The sequence below is a fragment of the Cygnus olor genome, chromosome 1, assembly GCF_009769625.2.
Source record: "Cygnus olor isolate bCygOlo1 chromosome 1, bCygOlo1.pri.v2, whole genome shotgun sequence".
NCBI classification, from domain to species: Eukaryota; Metazoa; Chordata; class Aves; order Anseriformes; family Anatidae; genus Cygnus; species Cygnus olor.
The window spans coordinates 72,944,469-72,968,019 of NC_049169.1; the positions used below are offsets into that span (position 1 = coordinate 72,944,469).

A 23,551-nucleotide genomic window follows, 5' to 3' on the forward strand; every position below is an offset into this window, starting at 1 on the left:
CCTAACTATTGTGTATGTTGAATGTGTGTGCACAAATATACCAATATGATGATGTGGAGGACCAGAATGTAGGAAGGAGCTATGTATATGGAATGACAAGGCTCCAAGCCTTCACACCCCAGTTTTGAACAGCAGTGAACAGCAGGAACTCTTTAACACCTCTGCATCCCTTTTGTGTCCAGATCATTAAACTGAGGCATAATCAATAAAGTGCATGATTCAGTTTACAATTAAACTGCCTACCCAACTTCCCCCCCAAAAAAATACCCTTCTCAAAACTAACAAACAAGCAAGCAAATATAATTAATCCAAAGCTAGTGTTAACAGGTCATAAAGAGAAGCTTTTCTGCTCTGGAGAACAGACCACATGGTTAAGCATTATTTAAAAGCACCACAGTCCTGACATGGCTTCCAGCAATAAAATACGACCCACACCCTCTAGACATGCTGAACTGCAGCCCAGGGATACACCACAGAAGTGAACACATAAATTAATCCTGTAGAGGTTTCCTTTAATTTTTAATTAAGCAGAGCAGACGGAATAAAAAACAACTAAACATTGAATTAAATTTCTGTAATTTGGCACTTTAAGCACCTCACTTACTGAAAAGGAGGTAACCATTACATTTCTTTCACTACTTTGAAACTACCTATATTCTCAAGTTTTCCCATATAGGGCATTATACATATGTTTCTCTTGCTATATGGCAGTAAAAGATTCTTTTAAAGCCTAAAGCAGCATGAAAGTAAAATAATAAAGCATTTTTTCCTCATTTCTTCATTCTTTTTTTCTTTGAAGCATTCTGAATGAAGTCCATGCTGTAGACAAGCATGCTATTTTGTATTATTTTGTATTTACTTCTTTTATATACTCAGCCAAATCCCTCCCCTGCTGCAGAATGCTGTATGGCAGACACTCTTCCCTCCTGGCCAGTACTGGGGTCTTCCTTTCATGCCCGCCATAATGCTAAGATGCGCATTTTCCCTTATTAGCTACTGTTTGACTGGACAGTTCCTCACTACCTTTTTATTATTTTGTTCTCCAACTACATCTGTACAGTGGCAGATGCTCTGGTTTTATCACTAACATGTCTGGGATATTTCCATCTTTTCTGGATTTAAAAATAAAGACTTGATGATCTCTTTCAGGAATTGCCACATTTCTGAGGATTTATTTTGTCTAACATCTTCCTGAGGCACCCTTCTCGAAGTTTTTAACATCTGTCTATAATTTTGGTGGATTTCCAATTCTCACAAACATAAATTCCAGACAGAAATCAAAACTGAGCTGAAGATTCATTGGTTGACTTAAGCTTGTGTATTTTTGATAACCAAATGTTTAGTTACTGAGTACAGCTGATTGATGCCTTGCCAAACTGTCATAGTATATGCTTTTGGATATCCACACTGGCTTCTGCTGTTAGGCATATTAACTGACTCACATCTACTTTGTCTTGTCACATGATGCTCAAATTGGGAGTTAGAGTTTCCCTCGATGTTTTTGTAGAGAGTGATCATTAATTCTGCTGTTCTTGAAGTGCTGAATAACCTTATGTTCTTTATCACCTCCAGGCTGAGTCAGAACTTAAAGAAAAATCTGTCTCCAGCTAATGTAAATCTTCAGTATTGAGCCTGCTAAATTTTGCAATGTCCATGAGAAACTGTATCCCCATTTAACATAACTGTATGCATTGAACCATTTGTTCAAGCCTGTATTTATTTTAATTGTGCATGATCCATCTTGATTTAACACTTTGATAATGATGATAACTTATGTTGATATATCACTGGAAAAATGATTCAGAGATGAAAAGCGTCAAACGTTTTCTTAACTGATGTTTAGCGTAACTGTTTTTTATGGTAATTGACCCTAAAAGATTCTGTACTGGCAGTCCTAAAGCCTAAGATTTCCTGTTCAACTATAGAAATAAGATGGAGAAGCTGGTGGATGGCCTTATACTCAGAGCACACTCAGGACTCTATATACCTGCATACTGCTCTGCATCTTATTTGTGAACTTGGAAAGTTGCTTATTCTCCTTTTCTCTCAGTTCTTCCACTGTGGAATGGTAATAATATAACAGTGATATGTCTGGTTTAACTGATGTTCGCAGAGCACTCTGGCATTGAGACACAAGGCACTATGTCATTATAACCATCACTACCCTGGTAAGATTAATCTCAGTATATTCTTTTTCACACTAATTCTTTCCAGGATTATTAGCCTATTCTGAAGGACTCTTACCCTTCAGTTTGGAATGCAGTCTAAACTCTATATTAGTTCAGTTCTCAATGTGTTTGCAGCCATTTTCCAGAGGCTGCCAGCTGCCTCGAAGCATATTATGATGACCATTCGCCCATTTGCTAAAACCACTGCTGCCTTCATGGATGGTACTACTTAGGTACCAAGTGGTTATTACACACTTTCACTGCCTCCAAGTCTTTGTTTCTTAAGCAGTCCTGATAATAATCTGCAAGATTTTTCCTTTGCTTCTCCCCTGTTATTAGCAAAGGTCTATGCAGCATCAAAGCCATGGCTTGATCTTCACTCTAGCATTGGACCAGATGACTTCAAGAGGTCCCTTCCAACCTTAATCTTTCTGTGATTCTGTGACAGAACGCTCTGTGGCCCTCATCCAATCCAGAGATCTTTTCACTGCTCCTATTCCTTGCCTTCTCACAGAAAGGAATAAAGATGGGAGCACAAGCACATACTTCAATGTCATACAGTTACTTCAAAAATAAGCATTTACTATACTGTCCCGATAGCTGAAGTTGACTGCCTTGAGTGAAAAATCACTGGTGTCTAACAAAATGAAAATGAAGTTTATATATACACACACATGCACACATTTCAGTCCAGCAATAGTTAGTTACATGCAAGAAGTCTGGAAATTTATGTTTCATATGATTAGGAAGCATTTGAAATTGCTGTTGTTTATAAGCTCTGTTAATTAGTTACATTTAATAATAATTCTTTATTATTTATGTCACCATTTAAGTTACCAAAGCTTGAAAAGTAAACCATGTACTAACATTGGTTTTGTATGTCTGTCCACAAGAGGTCTCTCACTTGCTGAAATCCAGACTAATCAGTAAATGCTATGAAAAATGGACTGAGAAAAATACAAGCAACTCAGAGGAATTTTGCGTAACTTTTGAAGAGCTAAACAAAAATTAAAACAATGCTCAGCAGGCCTAAGTAATAAAACTTTTATGATCAACTAATATATACAAACAAAATATTCTTGACAAAATTTGAGAGAGAAGGCCATATCTTAATCTTTGGAAAAAGAAAACATCTAGGACAAATTTTGGGAAGATATCCAAGCACCTTAAAGAAGGTCAGATTTGTACAAATTTCTCCCCTTTTGCAGAGCTGCACAGGTAGAAGCTTTTGTAACACCATGTCTAAATCTCTTGTATCAGCAACAAATCCTGAATTTGTTGTCTTTTGAGGAAGATTTTAAAGATTAATGAATAATTTTGCATTCATTTTTTTCAAGGCAAAAAAAGCTAAAATTCCCAGAAACTGAAGGAGTAGAATTATGTCCATCATTACCTATGCCTGCAGCCTAAAAGTGTAAAAGCTGAGGCAACTGTTTTCATAACATGGACTTTTTATCTTCTTTCCAATTGCATTTTTTGGATTCAAAAGAAAATTAGCTGTCTCACTTACTCCATTAATCCTCATAAATGAGATACTAAACCCCTCTTTCTGCTTCCTTGAAGGAGACAAAGAAGATCCAAAAGATTTCCTGTGCTATTTAAGCTAAACTGAAATAGACCAACCTAAGCAAAGTGAGATCCAAGCCCATGTGAGGTGGGCTTGATACGAAGTTAGTTTACCACAGCAGGGCACAATCACCAACTATATTGTATGCCTCCAGGTCATCACATTCAAAATGTTACCAGCAAAAGAAACAATGAATTGTTCACTGATACTAGATCGTAAATCATCTATGTCCATCATGGATCAAGGAGATCATTTACAATAGTACTAGTACAGCTACCCATGTGTATCTAAGTGTTGAATATTCCTATTAGAGAGCAGTGGGGCAGAATGTGGCTCATAAAGGTTAAATAGCACTGACAATGTTTATACTAGTAAATTAAACAGGGACAGAATATGGGCTCTAGCATTGTCCCGCAGTCATCTCCACTGTTTAAATAACAGCAAGCTGTAATGGCCATTAACATCCTCTCAGACAACACTGAAGTATATTTGGGGGTTAGCACAGGCCAGAGAGTGTTCCCAACAGCCCTCATGCATGTGTTTTGCAGGGGAAAGATGCCAGTTACGTGACACGAGCTATGCTGAGTCATTTATTCTCAGGGCTAGAGATCAAGCCCCAGTCCATTTTATTTAATAATACAGCTGTCATCATGAAAACCTGCCATCTTTAAAGAAGCCTGGCCATTTCAAAAAACATCACTAACTTCTCCCTTATACTGACAAGCCCACATATGGAAACACCAATCCATTGATGGGAAAGTGTGTTTCCTTGAACAGTTGCATTCTGTTTTAGAGTTGTGCCTTGGCATGTATTTAAAACAGTGCTGCAATTATAAACACGTCTCTAGTAGCAAGCACTTGAATCACCAGAGTACTTGCCATCACAATCTGTGTTCATCTGTTCCTAGCCCCTCAGCGTACTGACACAGAGTGCTAAATAATTTTTTTCTTACCATATCCAAGTAGGGGCAACAGGCTTTCTAAGGGTACAAGAACCTCCATGCCAGGAGGCAGGATGTATCCTACACATGGTCAAGAAGTGAGAGATATCCCATCAGTGGTTCCATCATCCCGTGCTCTACCATAGAGAAGAAATCATGCTACACATGCAAACAAGTTTGTGACAACCCAACATCTAGCTCAACAGATGTGTCACCTTTCTTCTAGTCACAGTGAGAATGTGAATTACTTCACGTCCCCAGCATGGAATCACAGAATGGTTTGGGTTGGGAGGGACCTTAAAGACCATTTAATTCCTACCACCCTGCCATGGGCAGGGACACCTTCCACTAGACCAGGTTGCTCAAAGCCCCATCCAACCTGGCCTTCAACACTTCCACAGATGGGGCATCCACAGCTTCTCTGGGCAACCCAGACTCACCACCTTCACAGTAAAGAATTTCTTCCTTATACCTAATCGAAATCTACCCTCTTTTAGTTTAAAGCCTTGTCCTGGCACTACACTCTGTGACAAGAGACCCTCCCCAGCTTTCCTGTAGGCCCCCTTTAGGTACTGGAAGGCAACTATAAGGTCTCCCTGGAGCCTTCTCTTCTCCAGGCTGAACAATCCCAACTGCCTCATCCTGTCATCATAGGAGAGGTGCCTTTGACCATCCTTGTGGCCTTCCTCTGGACTCATTCTAATAAGTCCATGACTCATTCTAATAGGTACATGGGCATCAGTGGGGTCTTACTGCCAGAAATATGATCAATCTGGCATTTTAGAGAGCAATTCAACTCGTGAGTTGGACATTGTCTGCCATCCTCTATATAATACTATTTTTTTAATTCTCTTGTATCTTCATCACCACTGAAAGAGATCTGTAATAGGACCAGAACTGTCCATGACTGGGGGTCATGTTCAAAGTCATGATCTTACTAGTGGAACTTTCTTCCAAAAACACTCTGCAGGGTAGTAAGACTATGCTCACTTTCAAGAAAGGAGAGAAAGACAAGAATAAAGATGGAGGGCAGGGAACAGACTAACTAAAGATGCCACTGATAGGCATATTTATTCTAATATCAAACCCTGTTATCACAAGCTTATAAATGTATCAAATTGTAAATCAAAGTCATGTCAACTAAGGACATGCACACTAATTGGAATTATAAGTACACTGCAAGGATTAACTTCAATCCTACCCCTTTGGACCACCAATACTGAAAACCACCAAGTTTGACCTTAGGCCATGAAGCTCTAATGAAAGCTGAGGACTGAATCAAGACTGAGTTTCTCACCCATCCCTTCCTACATTGTGTTGATGTATTCTCTTCATGCAAAAGTAGTTTCCTAGCCAATTACCCATTTGAGACTTTCCACCCTTTTGCATTTACCATCTGTCTTTTTTAAAATGTAATGAAACAGACTGCTTCACTCAAAGCAGGACTGTTCTCTTAAAGAAGCACAAAGCGGACAGTCAGCAGGGACAAGATGCGTAGGTGGGGAAGAACTGTTTATGTGCATCAGGACTGAGTAAGGTGACCTTCAAGGTCAACCCTTAATACGAATCTGGACAGCCATTTCTTAGCAGATGAATAGACTTAGCTCTGAGATCTCACCTTAAAGTATTCAGCTTCGCAGGTGGAATTTTCACCAGTATGTGAGTCACACTCTTCACGCACATTGGCAAATTCGATCCCATCTGAACAGTAGTGCTCCTCCAACTTGCTGCGGCAGCACTGTACCTGAGTCATGCTGATAAGAGGGTGGAAGCAATGGGTTAAGAATGTCATAAATAGGTCAAGAAAAGATAATGCAGCAGGTTTTGACAATGTGCGCTATTACAAGCCTCTGAGAAAGAGGTTCCTATAGACATACATTTTACTTAAAAAGTAAAGATATTCTTCAGACGTGGACAGAAACTCTGGGTGACATGTTTAATACTGTTAAGGTGGTATGTTTAAGACAAACTGTCTGTCCACCTTGCAGTCTCTCACAACAAATTTTGAAGTAAATGGATAACTTCAATCACATTTGACACTGGGCACTATCTCTAGGACGCTGCATTCTTGTAAGCTTTATCACAACTGGTGGCTGAACAGAGGATGGTAGGAACCCAATCAATGCTCCTACTATAGAAAGGAGAAGTCAGGCCCTGGACATTGTGAGAGCCTGCAATCCTGAGACCACTCTATCCCAGCGCCTGCTTCCCCTTGCTCAAACAAGTACAACACACTGAAGGCAGCTCAGAGCCCTGTGGGAGAACTGGACATACATGGAGAATTGAAAGTATCAAGGAAAGTCACAGTAAGAAACAGAGTGTCCTGCAAGAAAGTGGTGAAGAAAGACAATGGAGAAGGAAACTAAGCTTTGTTAGTTCCACTGCTCATAGAATCATTTTATCCCCGTTTCAGTGAATGAATTGAAAACACTATCTCTAACTCCTTCCTATGGAAAAAAAAATCTGAGTGAGGAGGCTTTAAAGCCTTCCACTCCTGTCATTACTTCCACTCAAGGAGATGTCTCCCCTCTCTCCACTCTTTTCTTATGTGCAACTGTTGACTAGCATTGTGGGTGGATCTTGCAGCTTAAAGCTCTTCCACCACTACCTCCTGTAAGAAACACTGGGGAACAGGAAAAGAAGTTAAAGAAGAGAAACAAATCAGATTACACATACAAGTATATAAACATATCCATCTGTTTTCTGATAATGCTGTGCCACTGAGAATAAAGTTCCATGAGTTGCTAGGGAGAAAGGAAACTATCCAAAAGGTAATCCAAGCTGATAAATTAGATTTCTAGTACAACCAAGGCACTTAAAAGGCATGCCCAGCTATGTTAAAGCTCTACAAGAAATGTTCAGATGGACCCTATAAATGCACTTTTATACCCACTGGCTTGGGAAACCTTACAACATCTTACAGACCAACAATGTTGAATACATTATCTTCACTGTTAACAATATTCACCATCTTTCTTTCCCCTCAACCCTGTTAACTTCAACTCATGAGAAAAATCTTTTCAAGGGTTACTAGAAATACATAAGATTATGTATAGATACATAGTAAGCCAATACCTTTTACTCTTAAAAATTCTTTTTTCACACTGTCAGAAATTTTGGAGGTAGAAGGAAAAGAGTTTAGCTGCACTACTGAACCGCATGCTTCTCCTGTTGTCATCTGCAAGAATTAGATTCCTGTGAATCACTCCTAAAGGAGTTTCACTGCTCTTGATGACCACAGGATGAGCTTTTAGCTCCCAGGGGTTATAAGGGAGCCACTCTGTGGCCAAGCCATCCAGTCCAGCCCACTAAAAGCAGGGGACACACAGGGCTCAGATTCTGCTTCCCTGTGCATACCGGTGATGCAAGGATATCAAGCTACATTCCTGAAGATTCACGATTCCTATTTACTGGATTTTGTAATGGTCTGACTGTGCAGTTCTCACTTGGACAAAAACAGCTACAGGATTTCAATGCATAGGAACAAAAACTAGGTTAAGTTCATGAACAACTTATTCAAAAATAGACTCTAAAGTCATAGCTAGAAGTTATGCCCAGGACAGTAACTTTACTTGGCAGAATATATGAAGTTTTTAATATTTGATATAGTTCAATTTTGGAAGAATATGTAGGTTTTTTGTTGCTGAGATTCCCTCTGAAGCAGAGTTTCCATTCCCTGCCCAGCTCTGGGGTGGTCTGCCTGTCAGGACTCTGGAAGCCTGTGAAACCTGAACTTCAAGCCCAAGAGTGTGAGAGCTGAGACTTTCCAGCTCCTTTAGCCCTCCAAGTCCTGTTGAGGATAGGGATATTAGCCATGGATAAACAAACAAACAAACAAACAGAAGCAGTTTTTCAGTAGATCTGTTTGATTTCCAGTGTGGCTTTTTTTTTTTTTTTTTCCCAAATACAAGTCATCTCTTTGAAATCCCAGACAAATTGGCAATTCCAACCAAAACAAGTAAGTTTCTCAAAATGTTTCCCACAGCTGTATTCATCATGTGGCCCACCCCAACTGTAACAAGGAATTAAACATCAATTGAATGGAAATTCTAGATTAAAATACCATTTGTTCATTCTCAGAACAACAACGATAAAATCACACTTTGTTGCCCAAATCCTATAGTGAAATTGCATTGGTAGCAAATATTGCTTGAGACTGTAAGCACTTGAATGACTATAATAGAGGAAGAAATCCTTTAAAAATGGTAGAGAAAAATGCTACAGGAATCTGTACAGTACTGATCTCACAGTTGTACTTTAGTGTGCCCAGTTGACCACCCTTTTCCCTTTGCACACTGGCTCCCATGCATGTCTCTATAGCATGTCACCAGAAGCAATTTAGACTACAAGACATTTGAGATTAAGATTATCCCTCCCTACCTGTTCAAAATTATGTGTCCCCTTAGATTAGACCCTAATATAATCCATACTCACTTTCTGCTTCATAGCAGAGTAAAGGAGCCATCTCTAATGCTAATAGGACATCAAGATTTGTCTCTTCTTGTAATACCTTTTAACTCTTCCTGAGTAATTTCTCTAAAAAGAGAGAAATTTAAAGCAAAAACAGGAAAGTACTTATTTAACTACTCCTAGTAAATAAAAAAAGCCAAAGGCTACTTCATCCTCATGTGCCATATTCTGTTTTTCAGTTAAAACAGTGTAACAGAACTTTACTGAACTAAATACTTATAATATGTATTTACAATATGGCTGAAATATTACTAGGATTAAAAATAGTAAGTATGGGATATCTAGGAGCAGGTAGCCTCATAACTGACATTCACTCAGGATATTTGAGCTAAAATAATTCATTTTCTGGTCTTTGAAAGATGGATTTTATTCATGGGTCACTAACAGACAGAAATCGCTCAGACCTTTAAAAATACTTATTTTTTGTTGTAGATGCTCTTTTAAAATTCAAATTATTTCATTACTACATAATTTGATTATAAATCAAGTTAAGAAATTGTTTTTCATATTTTCACTTTTACTTTCTGTTAAAAGTTAACAAATTTTAAGCTATACGTCCATTTACCTCCACAATCCTTTCATCTTTCCTAAATCACTCCTAAAATAGTACAGATTTCCTAATCACCTATATTTCCTTTCATTTTACCTTTATTATAATTATCCTTCCTAGAGGGTACACTCCTGAAACAGCAAGGATTTCCTAATCACCTATTTTTCCTTTTATTTCTTTCCATAAAAACATTAAAACTTAACTTTGCTTTGAAAACAATTTTTCCTTTTTTATTTCACCCTAATTTAGACAATAAAACCCCTTCACTATCCCCTGCCTTTCTCCTGCTTATTAGCCTGTCTTCAAACTATACAGGTACTATTCATGTGCATAATGGAAGGCCTTTGACAAAATATATTAGAAATAAACTAAACTAACAAAAAAAGGCATGATTCCACTCCAGAATTATTTCGCCAAGACAAGCTGCCTCTTCCACCCTTGGACCTTTCAGTTCAAAATTTAACATGCAACACAAGGGAACTCAGGAAAATGAAGAGCAAGAGCAAGACCTGGTATTATGACTGATACAACATGGCAAGTGAAAATACTAATGTGCCACAACAATTAAAACCATATATTTGATCATATATTGTAAATCAGCAAGGGACTCAAGTAAAAATTAGTGATTTTATAATCTTCAAAGTTAATCAGCTGCAACCCATATCCAAACTGTAGTTTACTTGATAAAAGTTTTCTTAAAGGAAAGAGGTAAATTTATATTGATGCCATATTTTACATACAGAAACAGTACTGTTAACTTTGTGGCAGAGAAAGGACTGACTGGTTTTATTCATGAGGTGAAGTTAGCAAGTTATCCTAAATGAGTGGCAATAAAACCCTGACAATATAGCACAGTGTTCTTCTGTCCCTCTGACTGTGAAGCCAAAAATGGCTGGGAGGCACACTTAGCAAGCTATAGAGAAGAGATAATAACTAAAGAATACAAATGCTCCAAAAATAACTTTAAAGATCTTTTTCAGACACAAAACTGTGATAACTTTCATGTCCAAAGCCGCAGGCTCTTCCAGGCATACAATGCCATAAATCAATAAATGTCTATCAGCAGTTAAACATCTGGTTCCTATCCCTCCAAACGCTCTTGTCGTACTACCTCCTTGTGTTCCCATCTTGAGTCTGCATTCAAGGACTGCTACTTGTCTGCTTGGGAACATGGATCACCTTTTTGCTCTGTTTTGGCAGAGCACCTAGCAGAGTGTTGTGTACCTTCTTCTTCTACACATTCCTGCAACACTAATAATGAATAATGTTATTCCAAATGTAATTCCAAAAGGACTACACAATGCTAAAGACATGCAATTCTCATATGGAGATATGCTATTTCTGGCCCAGGAACTAAGTTCACTTGCTAAGAGCTCTGGGCAGGGGAACCTCTACATTTTGAAAGGGAGAAGATTTATTGGACAGGTCAAGTTTCAAAAATAAATGGCAGCTGTTTCCTGCTGCTGTGAGTTTGACCATGTCACAAGAAAATGGATGAATGGGCAAAAAGCTGCTGTTATAGCAGCCAAATATATAATTCATTAAAACCCTACACTCACATTTTCTGAGTCATGAAGTCATGAAGGCATATATAACAATACTGTTACTTTCCAGAGTGATAATGCAATTAGCAATATGCATTTGTGGGTCAAGCAACCACAATAAGAGATTGCAGACATGACTGGACATTACCGGGAACCTTGCTTCAACTTAAATGAAACCCAGTAACAGCAGCCAAGTATACCTTATGAATTCACGTGAACTTCGGACTGACAGCTGGCTCACCTTCGTTGTAGGTCAAGAAAGCAAATATATCTGCAGTCTCAAGTGTCCCATATTCACTAAGTTATGCTGACACAGATGTTAAGTTCCTCAATAACCACAAGGGAATTTGGGGGCTGTATCCTGAAGAGACACCAAAACCCAGAACCTTCCGCCTGTTTCTAAGAAGCACAGCAGATGCTAGAATGGTAGTACTTGCACGGAAACCCTTCCTGATTCCTATGAATGCACTTTAAATAGTTGGAATCAGGTCAAGTGGTTTCACTTTAATTCAGTATGGCAGCTTATTCCTCATACAAATAAAAGAAAGGGTGATTTAAAAAGCAAAAGAAAACTCTAGGAGTGGGCCTACTTTGAGGGAAGGACTGAATCTGAGATGCCATTATATTTTAAATCCTAAACAAAGGATTCAAAAACTGCATGCAATGTCTGCCAGAACACGTACTCACACACAGCCTGTTCTGTGTTGCATGGTCTTTGCAATGTAACTATGCAAAATCACTTTTACTTTAGTAACTTCATCTCTTCACTTCACAATGTATTTTTCCCTTGCCTTCAACTGCTAACCTTGTGAACCCAAGCTGAAACATTGTGCTGGTTTGCGCATGCAGGGCAAAGCAACCAACCTCTGGCATAATTTATGGCCCAAGAGGCCATAGTTTTTTAAACATGTTTTTGTTTTGTTTTTTCAGACTGTTTGTCCAACACCATGCTGCACTAGATAGTCAGAAGACCCCAGCTGTGGTTTACACAACCAAATAAATGACAGACATCACACATCCTGGCCCCCAGGAGCTCCTGTTGTGTAGGTGTCTAAAGAGGAAGCAACCTTTGAAATCTGAAGCTTTTTTTTGAAATCTGTAATAAATAAGTCATCCTGTGCCATGTTCTCCTCCTAGACCTCAGCAGATGTAATAAATCTGGTTTTGGTTTCACTCACGTTTCTGTGCAATAGGAATGAATGTGCAAAATCAATGTTGTTAACCAAGTGTTCTTGCAAAATGAATCATGCTCCCTCACTGATCATTCTGGCTACGGTTATACCAGTAATTAGCAATACAATTTGGCTCTTACTTTTGTGTCTGAAATAGCATCATAAAGTGATTCTGCTGTATCTTTCATGGATATGCCAGTTAGCAACCATAACTGGAGTAAAATAATATTGCCATTAAAGAAAGTAGTCAAAGTTGCCAATTTTACTGAGTCATTTTTTAGCATGGAGCCAAGCTTCAGGGGGAGCTATGTTTATTTATGCTACAGTTATGAATAGATGCAACTGAATATATCCACTTTATTTCTGTCTATTTCTGAGTGCTCATGCCTCTCACAGAATGCTTGAGTTTACCCATTTCTGATTTACCATTATATCACTATAATTTACTTAGTTAGATACCAATTATGCTCAAAACTTAGATGAAGTATTAATAAGCTTTTTTTCAGTTTTCCTAAAAAGTCCTAAAGACTCTCTAAAACAGCAAACTTTGAAAGAATAAATTACAGTTACAGCAGAATCACAATTCACATTAATCAAATTATCATTAAATCATACAGATTCTTGCTCCCAGATTGTTCAAAAAAATGGGTTCCTGTTTTTCTCGCCTGTTTCGTCTGTAACTCTTCTGACTCTTCAAGTATTTCCTAAATTGGGATTTAAGCCCTATCTGTCAATTCTTCTGCGTAAGAGACTGCCTTTGATGCCAATACAAATGCAAAAGTCAGAAAACATGAACAGACTTGACTGCAAGACAAATTTTTTCCTTAATAATCATCAGTCCAACATTTCTACAATTACTAAGATTAAATCACTTTGCAATCCACTTGAGAAGATAGAGGTGGGCAATGCAATGTGCTTTAAATGGAGAGATGTAAAGTCCTCTGTGAAGCTACGCCTCAAACTACCAACCACAAATCACTAGCTCCACAAATAAAATTAACAAGCTTATTTAATGGCAAAGATAACACAGGCTATCACTGAGAGAAAAAATATGAATGTCTCTAAATCTGTAAGAGATTCAGTATAACCAAAATACTACTGTGCTACTAATTTTAACATTTAACTTCATTATTTCATTTGCTAGATAGCAAAAAAGAAATTAGTATCACATTAAATTTCAGTTGAATTAAGAAATTAAGTATTAACTAAAGGTTACTATGTTATACAAATACATTTGACAGAAGTAGGATGCCCTAAGTAACTAGCAATCTTGTGAGTTAAGCTTTAAGCTCTCCAATCCCGAAACACAACTAAGAACTGCAGACAATTACCCACGTGGCACCACACAGAATAAACAGTTTTGAAAGGCTGTTTTACATACATAGATATGTATGCATGCAATCTATATATTATTCAAAATGTTATTCATGTACATGATCTGCTGTGTTTCTTGAAAAATTTTTACTCAAGAATTTCAACCTGGGCTAGATTCTCAGTCAGTATCAACTGAAGATGTTCTGCTGACATTAGCATAGCCATGCTGAGATACATGGAATGTAGGCTGAGTCCAAGCCCTGCAAGCAGAGTACAGTGAAAAACCTGACTAAGAGACACAGCATACATCAAACAAGTTAGAGCTGAGTGACTCTGCACAAGACCAATAGCAGAAATTTAAAAGACCTAATGGAGTTAAATTTGGTCTTCAGGTTTCTCTAAGGTTAGATATGGATTTAGAAAATTTTGTTTTAAGAGCTAGGTGTTTCATACCTGCCATTCCCTCTGTTTTACATGAAAATAAAAATCACAGTATAATAAATAAAATACATAATCATATACCTGCATTCTCTGGACTCGGAAATTAATGGTAGAGAAGTACATATTCTGTTTTTGTTTGCCCATTCAATACCCTTGTCACAGCATTCTTCCATTGAAAGATCTGCAGAAGTGAGGAAAGAAAAACACAATATATTTAATACAACCTTAGTAAATGGCATTGCATCTGCCTATTAGAAGAAAAAGAGAAAGTTCATTCTGCCCTCCCTCATCTACACACAGAACAGTGCTCCCATCCATGGCCAAATGAGGCATCCATTAACGCCTTGCAACCAGCCCAAGTACTCGAGTTACTCTGTGAAGCAAACTGGAACTTCCCCTATCCTTCCAAATAAAGACACATACCAAGAACTTCTGCAGAAAACAGTTCAGACAGAGTCATGCATAATAAAGGATTATGTCCAATTGCATTCCTTTATTTTCAATGGTGGCAGTAGCAATAAGGAACCTCCAAAATCCTGAAGAAGATAAGATAAATCAAATAACTGACTGATATGAGAGACAGATGAATCTCATTATAAGTAAATTTACAGAACTATTTTTTCCTGAGGTTATTATCTAATTAATGTTTCACTCACAAGTGAAATGTCTGTAAATGCAAAAGTATTGTACAGAGAGACAGAAAGCTATATAGTATTTTGATCACTTAATATATGAAAGAAAAATTATATAGATACCAATTGCTACCAACCCTGAAACTCAGAGGAAAAGCATACTTAAGATAATTATTTGTACAGAGTATGATTTTTGTAGAAATCTCTAATTGAAGGAAACTAAATACTGTTAATGAGCTGACAATCACTACAGGTTTGCTTCATATTCCAAGTGCAAAAGTTCACTGCACAGCAGGTGTATCAGAACTTGGAATAAAACATGAGTCATATTTTCCTATTAATTATCTTGCAGTCCAGATACTGAACAGCTCCTTGTATAACAAACACGCAATCTTTGTTTCATCTGTTTTTGACTGATTGACCTCACGGGTTGCACCCAGGAGTGCTGAGGGAGCTGGCTGATGTCATTGCAAGGCTACTGTCAATTAACTTCGAGAGGTCATAGTGACTGAAAAAAGCTTCTGAAGAACAGGAGAACAAATGTCCACCCTAGCTTCAAAAAGGGTGGGAGAGAACATCTGGGGAACTACAGGTGTCTGTCAGTGTCCTCTCACTGCCTGGAAAGATGATGGAGAAAATCCTCCTGGAAACTGGTTCTGAACACGAGGACAAGAAAGTGATCAGAAGAAGTCAGGTGGGATTTATGAAGTGGAAATCATGCTTAGACAACCTCTGAGCCTTCCACAATGAGGCGACTAGACTGGTGGATGAGGGGAGAGCAACGGATGCTGTTTACCTTGACTTCACCATGTCTTTTGATACTGTCTCCCGTAACATCCTCTTAAACAAAGTGACAGTGTACAGGTTAGGTAAGTGGACAGTGAAGTGGATTGAAAACTGGCTGAACAGCCAGGCCCTGAGCATTGTGGTGAAGTAGCACAAAGTCCATTTGTGGGCAAATCACTAGTGGTGTACCTCAGGGCTCAATACTGGTTCCAGTACTGTTTAACATCTTCATCAATGATCTGGACACTGTGAAAGAGTGCACCTTCAGTCAGTCCAAAAATGATACAATACTGGGAGCAGTGGCTGATGCACCAGACAATTGTTCTGTCATCCAGTGGGACCTCAACAGGCTGGAGAGCTGGACAGCGAGGAACTTCATGAAATTCAACAAATGGAAATGCAAGTACTGCGTCTGGAGAAAAATAGTCCCCTGGCAGCAGTACACACTGAGGGCTAACAGGCCAGAAAGCAGCTCTGTAAAGAAGGACCTGAGTGTCCTGGTGGACACCAAGCTGAACATACGCCAATGACCACCATGACCACCAGTGCATCTGTGGCAAAGACAGCCAACAACATCTTGGGCTGCATTAGGCAGAGCACCACCAGCAGGTCCAGGGAGGTGATCCTTCTCCTTTATCCAGCACTGGTGAGGCCTCGCCTGGAGTACTGTGGCCAGTCCTGGGCTCCCCAGTTCAAGAGAGAGATTGACTTACTGGAGCGAGTTCAGTGCAGGGCCATGAGGATGACTGATATACTGGAGTATCTTGTATTTGGGGAGGCTGAGAGGGCTGGGACTGTTAGCCTGAAGAAAGCTCGGGGGGGAGGGGAATGGTGGTGTTCTGATCAATGTATATAATAAATACCTGACATGAAGAAGAGGGACAAATGAAGTTTCACCTCAACACAAGAAAGCACTGTAAGAGCTACTGTAGTAAAGTAGCACAGTAAAAGCTACTGTAAGAGCGTTCAAACACTGGGTGATCTCAAGAGGTCCCTTCCAACCTACATGACTGATTCTGTGGCTCATTCCTTAATGAAAAAATAAGTAAGACCTTTCCATCTGGACATCTTGGTGCTGCACAGAGGAAGGCAAATCTCATTTAATTATTTTTGAGAGAGAGGCTGAAGTAAAGAAGGATGAAATGATTTGCCCAAATTACACAGTTAGCTGGTGGCATTAACAGGGAACGTACATCAGGTAATTCCCACACACCTCTCTCCACTGGATCATTAAATGCCTCACATGATTCCCTCATTCTTAGCTTTGCTCCACACATATCTAAAAGGTACAAAATTCAATAAGCAGCAGCATTATATTCAAGACTACCCATCTTCACCAATGACTTCCTGCAGTCTGGTAAGGGCAAGCATCCATCTCCTCTGGTTCTCCCTGCCCAGTTACAACGCTATTGTTCCCTAGGTTCTTCTGCTGAGTGTTACAGCCTCCCTCCACCTGTCCATGTATCCACATCCTAACCTATTGCAATCAAAATAAGTGGAAATATTATTTAACCTGTTCATGACCACATTTATTCTGACACAGACCACAAGGAACTTATAGGAGTACCTCAACTGGTAGATCTTCATACATGGAGCAATAAAGAGCAGCCGAAAGCAATTAGAGAAGATAAGCCTCCCCAGTATCACAGTTGCTTGCAGAGAACAACCTTTATTCCTGACTAGTGATGATAATCCAACAATTCAAAGCAAAAGGGAAAAAAGTTTAATAAGATTTTGGATGCATCAATCATCTAAATGTTGGTACCCTTAAGGCATTTACCAGCTCTACTGTGCAAAGCTCTTGACTACTGAGCACGTTTCTGGCTATCCCTTTTTAGGAGAGATTAAATCAAAATGGAAAACATATTAAGAAAAGCTAGGAGGATGGTCAGGAGAAAAAAAGCCCTGTTATATGAGGAGAGGCTGGAAGAAGTAGACCATTTTAAGCCTAGATAAGTAGAGCTTGCAAAAGGATGTGGTTCCCCATCAACAAATATTATAGCAGTAAACAATAATCAGAATTATGGGATCAAGTAAAAAATCATTATATTTCCAAATGGAATTACATTAAATGTTAGTTTATTACAGAGCTCTGTACTCAATGACCCAGGTCATCCTTCTAGTCTTACTTATATACCCAAAATATTGGTCAAAACTCTGTCATCCTGAAGTCAAGGCAGCGTTTCTTTTGAATTCCTCAGTGTGTCCAGAATTCATGCCAGTGTCTGAAAGCTAATTGTAGCTTATAATGACACAGAGAAAATCTGTCTTGTAAATAAATATCTCCCTGTGGTAAAAGACTTGCATTTGTGTCTGATCTGTTCTTTGGGAATAGGGACCCTGTCTGGTGCTCTCTGTTTGCCAGCGTACTGCTAACAAACTTTTAATGCATCAAATCTCATACAATGTGTTACAAATAACTGTGTTTTTTAGTGCTGTTGTCTGCAATTAATCCTATCCGTGTTGAAAAATGATGCACAGTTAACTAAAGTGTAGAGCTGGCTGCAGGTTTCTGCAGGGCTTTATACAAATGGGTCTTTAGCCAAGTTCCTCCCCAGAAGGACAATCCCTGGCTCTGGACACTGATTCTTCCCTCCCAGCTCTGGCAACACACCTCTACTCCAACCAAATAACTCAAGAATTCAAAGCAGGCCAAGCTAAGCAACCTCGTCTGTAGGAGTGTATCCAGACAAAGAAGGATTTCGGATAGATTGTTGAGGGAGAACTGTGGTCCAGGCTCTTTTTTTTTGTGACATCACAATTCATATCCTCCAAAGATCCTGCCAAAACTCTTTTGAGAATAGAGGGAAGCAAAAAACAAGCAGTAAAAAAAGGACTCCACCCTCAAAGCCATTCTTCTAAAACATAACAATAAAAGAGCGAAAAACATTTTCTCTAGCTTTGCAGTTTGTCTTTTAAAAATGGTCATTTGTGGACCAAGCTCTACCCTTTCAAAAATCTCTGAAAGTATTTGCCTCATACTTCCAGGTTCAACTCGTGACTGCACTGGAATTTATTCTAACCTTCTGGCATTAAGAGTTGTTAATGATTATTTTGAAAGAGGATACACTTATCGTCTTGTAACTGTATTTTTCGAGTACTGTGGATTGAACCGTACATGTGCATATTCATGTGGCTCCCAGGTGGAAATCTTTGCGCAAGCAGTTCATATTGAGGCTATTCGTGCCTTCTTGCACCCTCTTCAGGGGAACCAACAGCATGGGGCAGCCATGGCTTGTTCTCAGTTCTCATAACCACAAGCTCATCATAGGGAGCATCTGGAAAGGAGGTAGTGGAAAGCAGACAACAGGAACTATCCCAACAACATCTCAGAGAATCTCACTCACCGCATAAAAAAAATGATGGTTCTTTTTTGTCCAAATGTAACCATGCAGCTTTTACTGGCAGTTGACTGACTGGCTTGTGGCACCTCTCAGTGTTGGAATGCCAGAGATGTTCAAGTACAAATTACAGTATTGCTTTTCTGAACCTGGTGCCCCTTCAAACTGTTTTGCCAAGTGCATAATGTTTCATCCAAGTCAGCCAGAGAAGTCTCAGGCATCTGAGAGACAAAACATTTCTGGGAAAGGCTGATGATATTGCCTGTGTTCAGATGAAATATGCACCTCTATTTGGAGCGAAGAACCCTACAGAAAAGTTGTAACATGCAGGAATACACTGTGTGGTCCATTTTGTATGCTTGTGATGCAATCGTTCAGCTTTTTGATATCATGAGACACAAAGATATGAAGATAAACCCACGATCTGTTAAGATGGTAACATTTACCTTTCACAGATATAGGGATTTTGCAGGCTAATTTGCTGATTCAGGACAAAATTCAAGCCTACTTTGGATAAAATCAAATGCAGCTTCATCACGGCCTTATCCCTGTAAAAAAATACGTGCAGCAGGGCATCCAAGAGAACTTGAGTTGTGAAAATTGTACATGCTAGTATGGCAACAGCTAGGATCCCTGTCATGACGTTAAAGAGGTATGTGCAGTATTCTGACAGAAGTTTCAGGAGTCCTCTTCAGGGAAGAGTACAGTAGAAACACAGCTGGAACTCAGGTCTCTATTTTTAGGAAAGCTGTCATCAATAAGACTTATCAGATAAGAAGCGATTAAGGGCCACAACTTAAAATGTTTTGTGCACATGATGCATTCATATGCTAGCTATGAACTATGCTGACACAGACAAAAAGTGTGTGCATATGGTAGTTTTAAAAAAGGTTGATTTCTAATCTTAACAGGACTGCCATACTGTGGAGGAGTTCAAAGCAAGAAATGTGGTCAAAATCTGTATAACTTTAGACTTATATGATGTAATAATTGCTTATTCAGCTGCTACAGTGAATATTTTTTGCAGAAGAAAGATAAGCTTTAGAATGTTATCCAAAAGCATGATTCCTGGAATGAGAAACCCTGAATTGCTTCTGGGAATCGTGCAAAAAGCAAGCAAGAGTAAAAGGGAATGGACAATTTTCATGATACTAGCTTTCCAGACCAGTCAAAAAGGGTCAGATTTTTTAAATAACACTGTAATAGCAGCTATTCTGTACAGCTGCACTGCTGATGGAAAAGCTCATGTACAACCCAGGATTAGATAGCTGTTCATTACACAGTGCTGATCTATGGAACAGTTATAAAACTGTTACCACTAATTATAATATCAAACCAAAGCTACACCTCAGTAACAATAGGCTTATCAAGCTAGTGGTAGCAAAGCTTTCCAGCTCTTCAGAACAAGTGATGTGACCGTCATATTCATTACCTTCCCTGTCACATAACCAGCTGTAGTTGGGAATACATTGGGAAGTAAATCCAGGTCAAGGTCCCAACTCCTTACTAAGGCATTTTCAATCTTTTAAGCACATTAACTAACCTTGTAAAATGTGGTGCAGATCTTGCCCTTTACTCAATTTATTCTGTAAGAGACTCAGCACTATGGAATGCAAGAAAACAGAACGTGATTATCACTTCTCAGCATGTGCAGATATGATACAGACAGCAGATGGACTCTGTGAAAGCTCAGCGCTAGTCCAACATGTTTCAGTAACAGTATGTCATCCGGAATTTCTGGAACTCAAGCTTACAACAGACATGCATTGGTTTAGGTTACCAATAAGAAAAATATTTTTTACTTTTACAGTGTACCTTCCTGAGGAAACCTTTCTTTTCTCGTTAAGAAAAAATTCTCTTACCACTGGTGCTCATCCATCTAACTGCCAGCTGAAAAAAAAATGCAAGTCTATGTACAGAATTTGATCCTCAAAATGACAAGATGACAATCTGTATTATTCAGGGCTACATTCCTTGTCTTCTGACCTCCCTTTGCATCTGTACTCTTCCGACAGACACAGAGAAACAGCATATCCCCTTGGCCAAGGCTTTACTGTGCTTTGGGTTCAGGGCAGACAGGCTGTGCTTGACCTGGTCTGCCACTGCCAATACCAATTACTCCTGAAACTATGACACCTGGCTAATACTAGGTCAACAAGCCAGCTGCCTTTGGAGCAGAGGTGGCAGTCAAGTGCTGGCATCTGGGATTTGTAGTCTTGATTTTTTGGCTGTCCTTATAACAAATTGTAGAAACGCTCTTTCTGGCAATGAAAACACACTCTGGACAGCCATATACGGCATCAAATAAGACAGAGACATGTTTACACAAGGGGAGCTAGCCGACTTGAAAGGTCTAACTGATAACAGAGTAACATGACAACTACTGCCTTGTTGCATCCTGAACTTGAGTGTAAACCTAGGGATTAGGCACAGAATAAAGGGTAGAGGAGACCTGAAACTATGAAGCAGACATCCACACAACAGAAAATCTGGCCTCACAAGTCCCTGAAACGAATGCTTTGAATTAAGAGCAATGGAGTGATGCATACCATCCTCAGCATGACATGGTGTATTTGCTGGATCTCTTCAGACTAAAGTTGGAATTAAGATTCCCTTCCTCCTTTTCACATGTAGAGAAAGAAATAACGTGAATGCTTTTCCTCCTCCCAAAGAATCTTCTCTACAGCTCTGTGAGAGACATATCAAGCCCTTCTGGCAAAAATATGAGCGGGTAGAGAAAGGAGTGAGTTGGGGGTTTAAAGGAGAAACCGGGAGTAAAATTTGTTCTGGAAATGAAACACCCAGCGAAACAGAGCAAGTTGGTGTCGATGAGAAGTACCCTACAGCGCAGTTCTTGTTTAGCTTGACCACACATCACATTTGCCAATGTACCGATCAGGTAAGAGGAAAAGACAGAGCCAAACTGCTACATTATTAACGTTTGGATAGAAAGATATTTTCAGTCCTTCCACTATGTTGTTCTTACAGGTTCCCTTATGAATCTACCAGCTTGAACTTCATAATGTACGTGTGACACCTGAAGCCAAGATGTCCTCCCCATGAGAGCACAAGCCAGGAGCCAGTGCATCTGAGGCAGTCTGCAAGACTGTCTCCATCACTCACTGGCTCTCTCCAGTACTGCTCCAGGCTGCTCTGGGAGTTCTGATGACAACAGTGTCTCTCTTCCAGGAAGGGAGGGGATATTTAATCATTATGGACTGACAAATAATCACCCACAGTTCATATGCTGCTAAGAAACATGATGCTCTCTGCAAAGACCCTTAAAGGATTTCAGCCTCTACCTTCTGATGCATTCTCAGCTGAGTGTGATTATTTCAGGATAGCTGACATTGCTAAGAAAACCCAGTTGGCATACTAACAAAAGTAGCAGCACCCTAAAGGAAATGCCCGGTATGTTAGTCTGTTTAGTGGTTGGTTTTAAAACAGCCAACATTTTACTGGAAATTTCCTTAGCTCTGGAGAACACTCATTTATTGGGAATGTGGCTCTGGTAGTACCAGCAGTGGCCATCACACAATTAGGGGGATTTTTCAGATATGGCCAAACCTCAATTTATGAGGTGTCTGCTTGCAGTCTATAAAAGAAGCTATTAAAATTGTTGATGGTGGCAGCTGGTGATGAGGTAGCTGATGTGTTTGGTGATAAGGACAAGCCTAAGGGAGGCAATGCTATAATGCAACATGCCTTATTTCCTCTGGCAGGGAAAGTAACTGCTTTAAGTGTGGGTTTTTTATATTGCCTAAGGTCTAATAAAAAAATCGTTCAAAAAAGGGAGGCAATTGGCTACTCAAAAATTACAAAAGGCTCCACCTTTTGCAGGAAAACCATAAGGTATCCTATATGCACATCAAAAAACCATAGAAAATAGGGATGAAGGAGCCCTCAAGATTATCTTGTCCTACCTACTACTCTCAGGCAGAACTGATAAAATGTGATCAGTTCTAGGCAAATTTCTATTTAGTTGTTCATAACAATAGCAAGTGAGACTGCTTCCACAACCTTTCTATGCAATGTGCTTGTATTTCAAATGTCCTTACTGGCAGATAACTTTTACTACTATATTACCTTACTGTCCACTGCAAAAGACCATTTAAACCCACTGTTTCCATTACTACCTCAAATAGACAGGCTCTTACAGACCTCAACCATCTTCTGGGTAGCTGAAGCCTGAAAGTTCACCCAGATGTCTTCTCTGTGAACAAATTACCTTGAATTTTTTCATCATGCAAATAATGAAATTACTTCACACAAGTTGATAATCCTAAGGCATACTTTTTCTTTCTCATTTAGGAACAAATTATCTTCTCTTGATTTCTCCTTTCAAATCTTCAGAAAATATGTCACTGAGAAGTTTTATATAATGTGTTATAATTCATTTATTAGTAGTCCTGTTCACTTGTTTAAAGCCATGATCATGGTATGTACTGTAGTATATGACAGTCTTTAGATAGACCTCAAATAACTTTGGATCAAGTGCAAACATACACATACATTTAAATTAAAGCAACTGAAATAGGAAGGATATGAAAACATAACTGAGCAATGCGTCTCAGAGTGTAAAACACATTTATGCTCAAGCACTCCTGTAATTTGTCATGTAAAAT

The 23,551-nt window shown here is 39.1% G+C and overlaps 1 protein-coding gene across 2 annotated transcripts in view; it reads right to left on the reverse strand.

Moving 5' to 3' along the window:
• FBLN1 (fibulin 1) overlaps positions 1 to 23,551 on the reverse strand; it is an 82,433-nt gene that overhangs the window by 53,173 nt on the left and 5,709 nt on the right. For both annotated transcript variants that reach the window (XM_040564728.1, XM_040564738.1), the window contains exons 2-3: positions 14,249 to 14,348; positions 6,295 to 6,430 (exon numbers count right to left, since the gene is read on the reverse strand). In XM_040564728.1, coding sequence (XP_040420662.1) covers positions 6,295 to 6,430; positions 14,249 to 14,348 — 236 coding nt within the window. The remainder of the gene's footprint in view (positions 1 to 6,294; positions 6,431 to 14,248; positions 14,349 to 23,551) is intronic.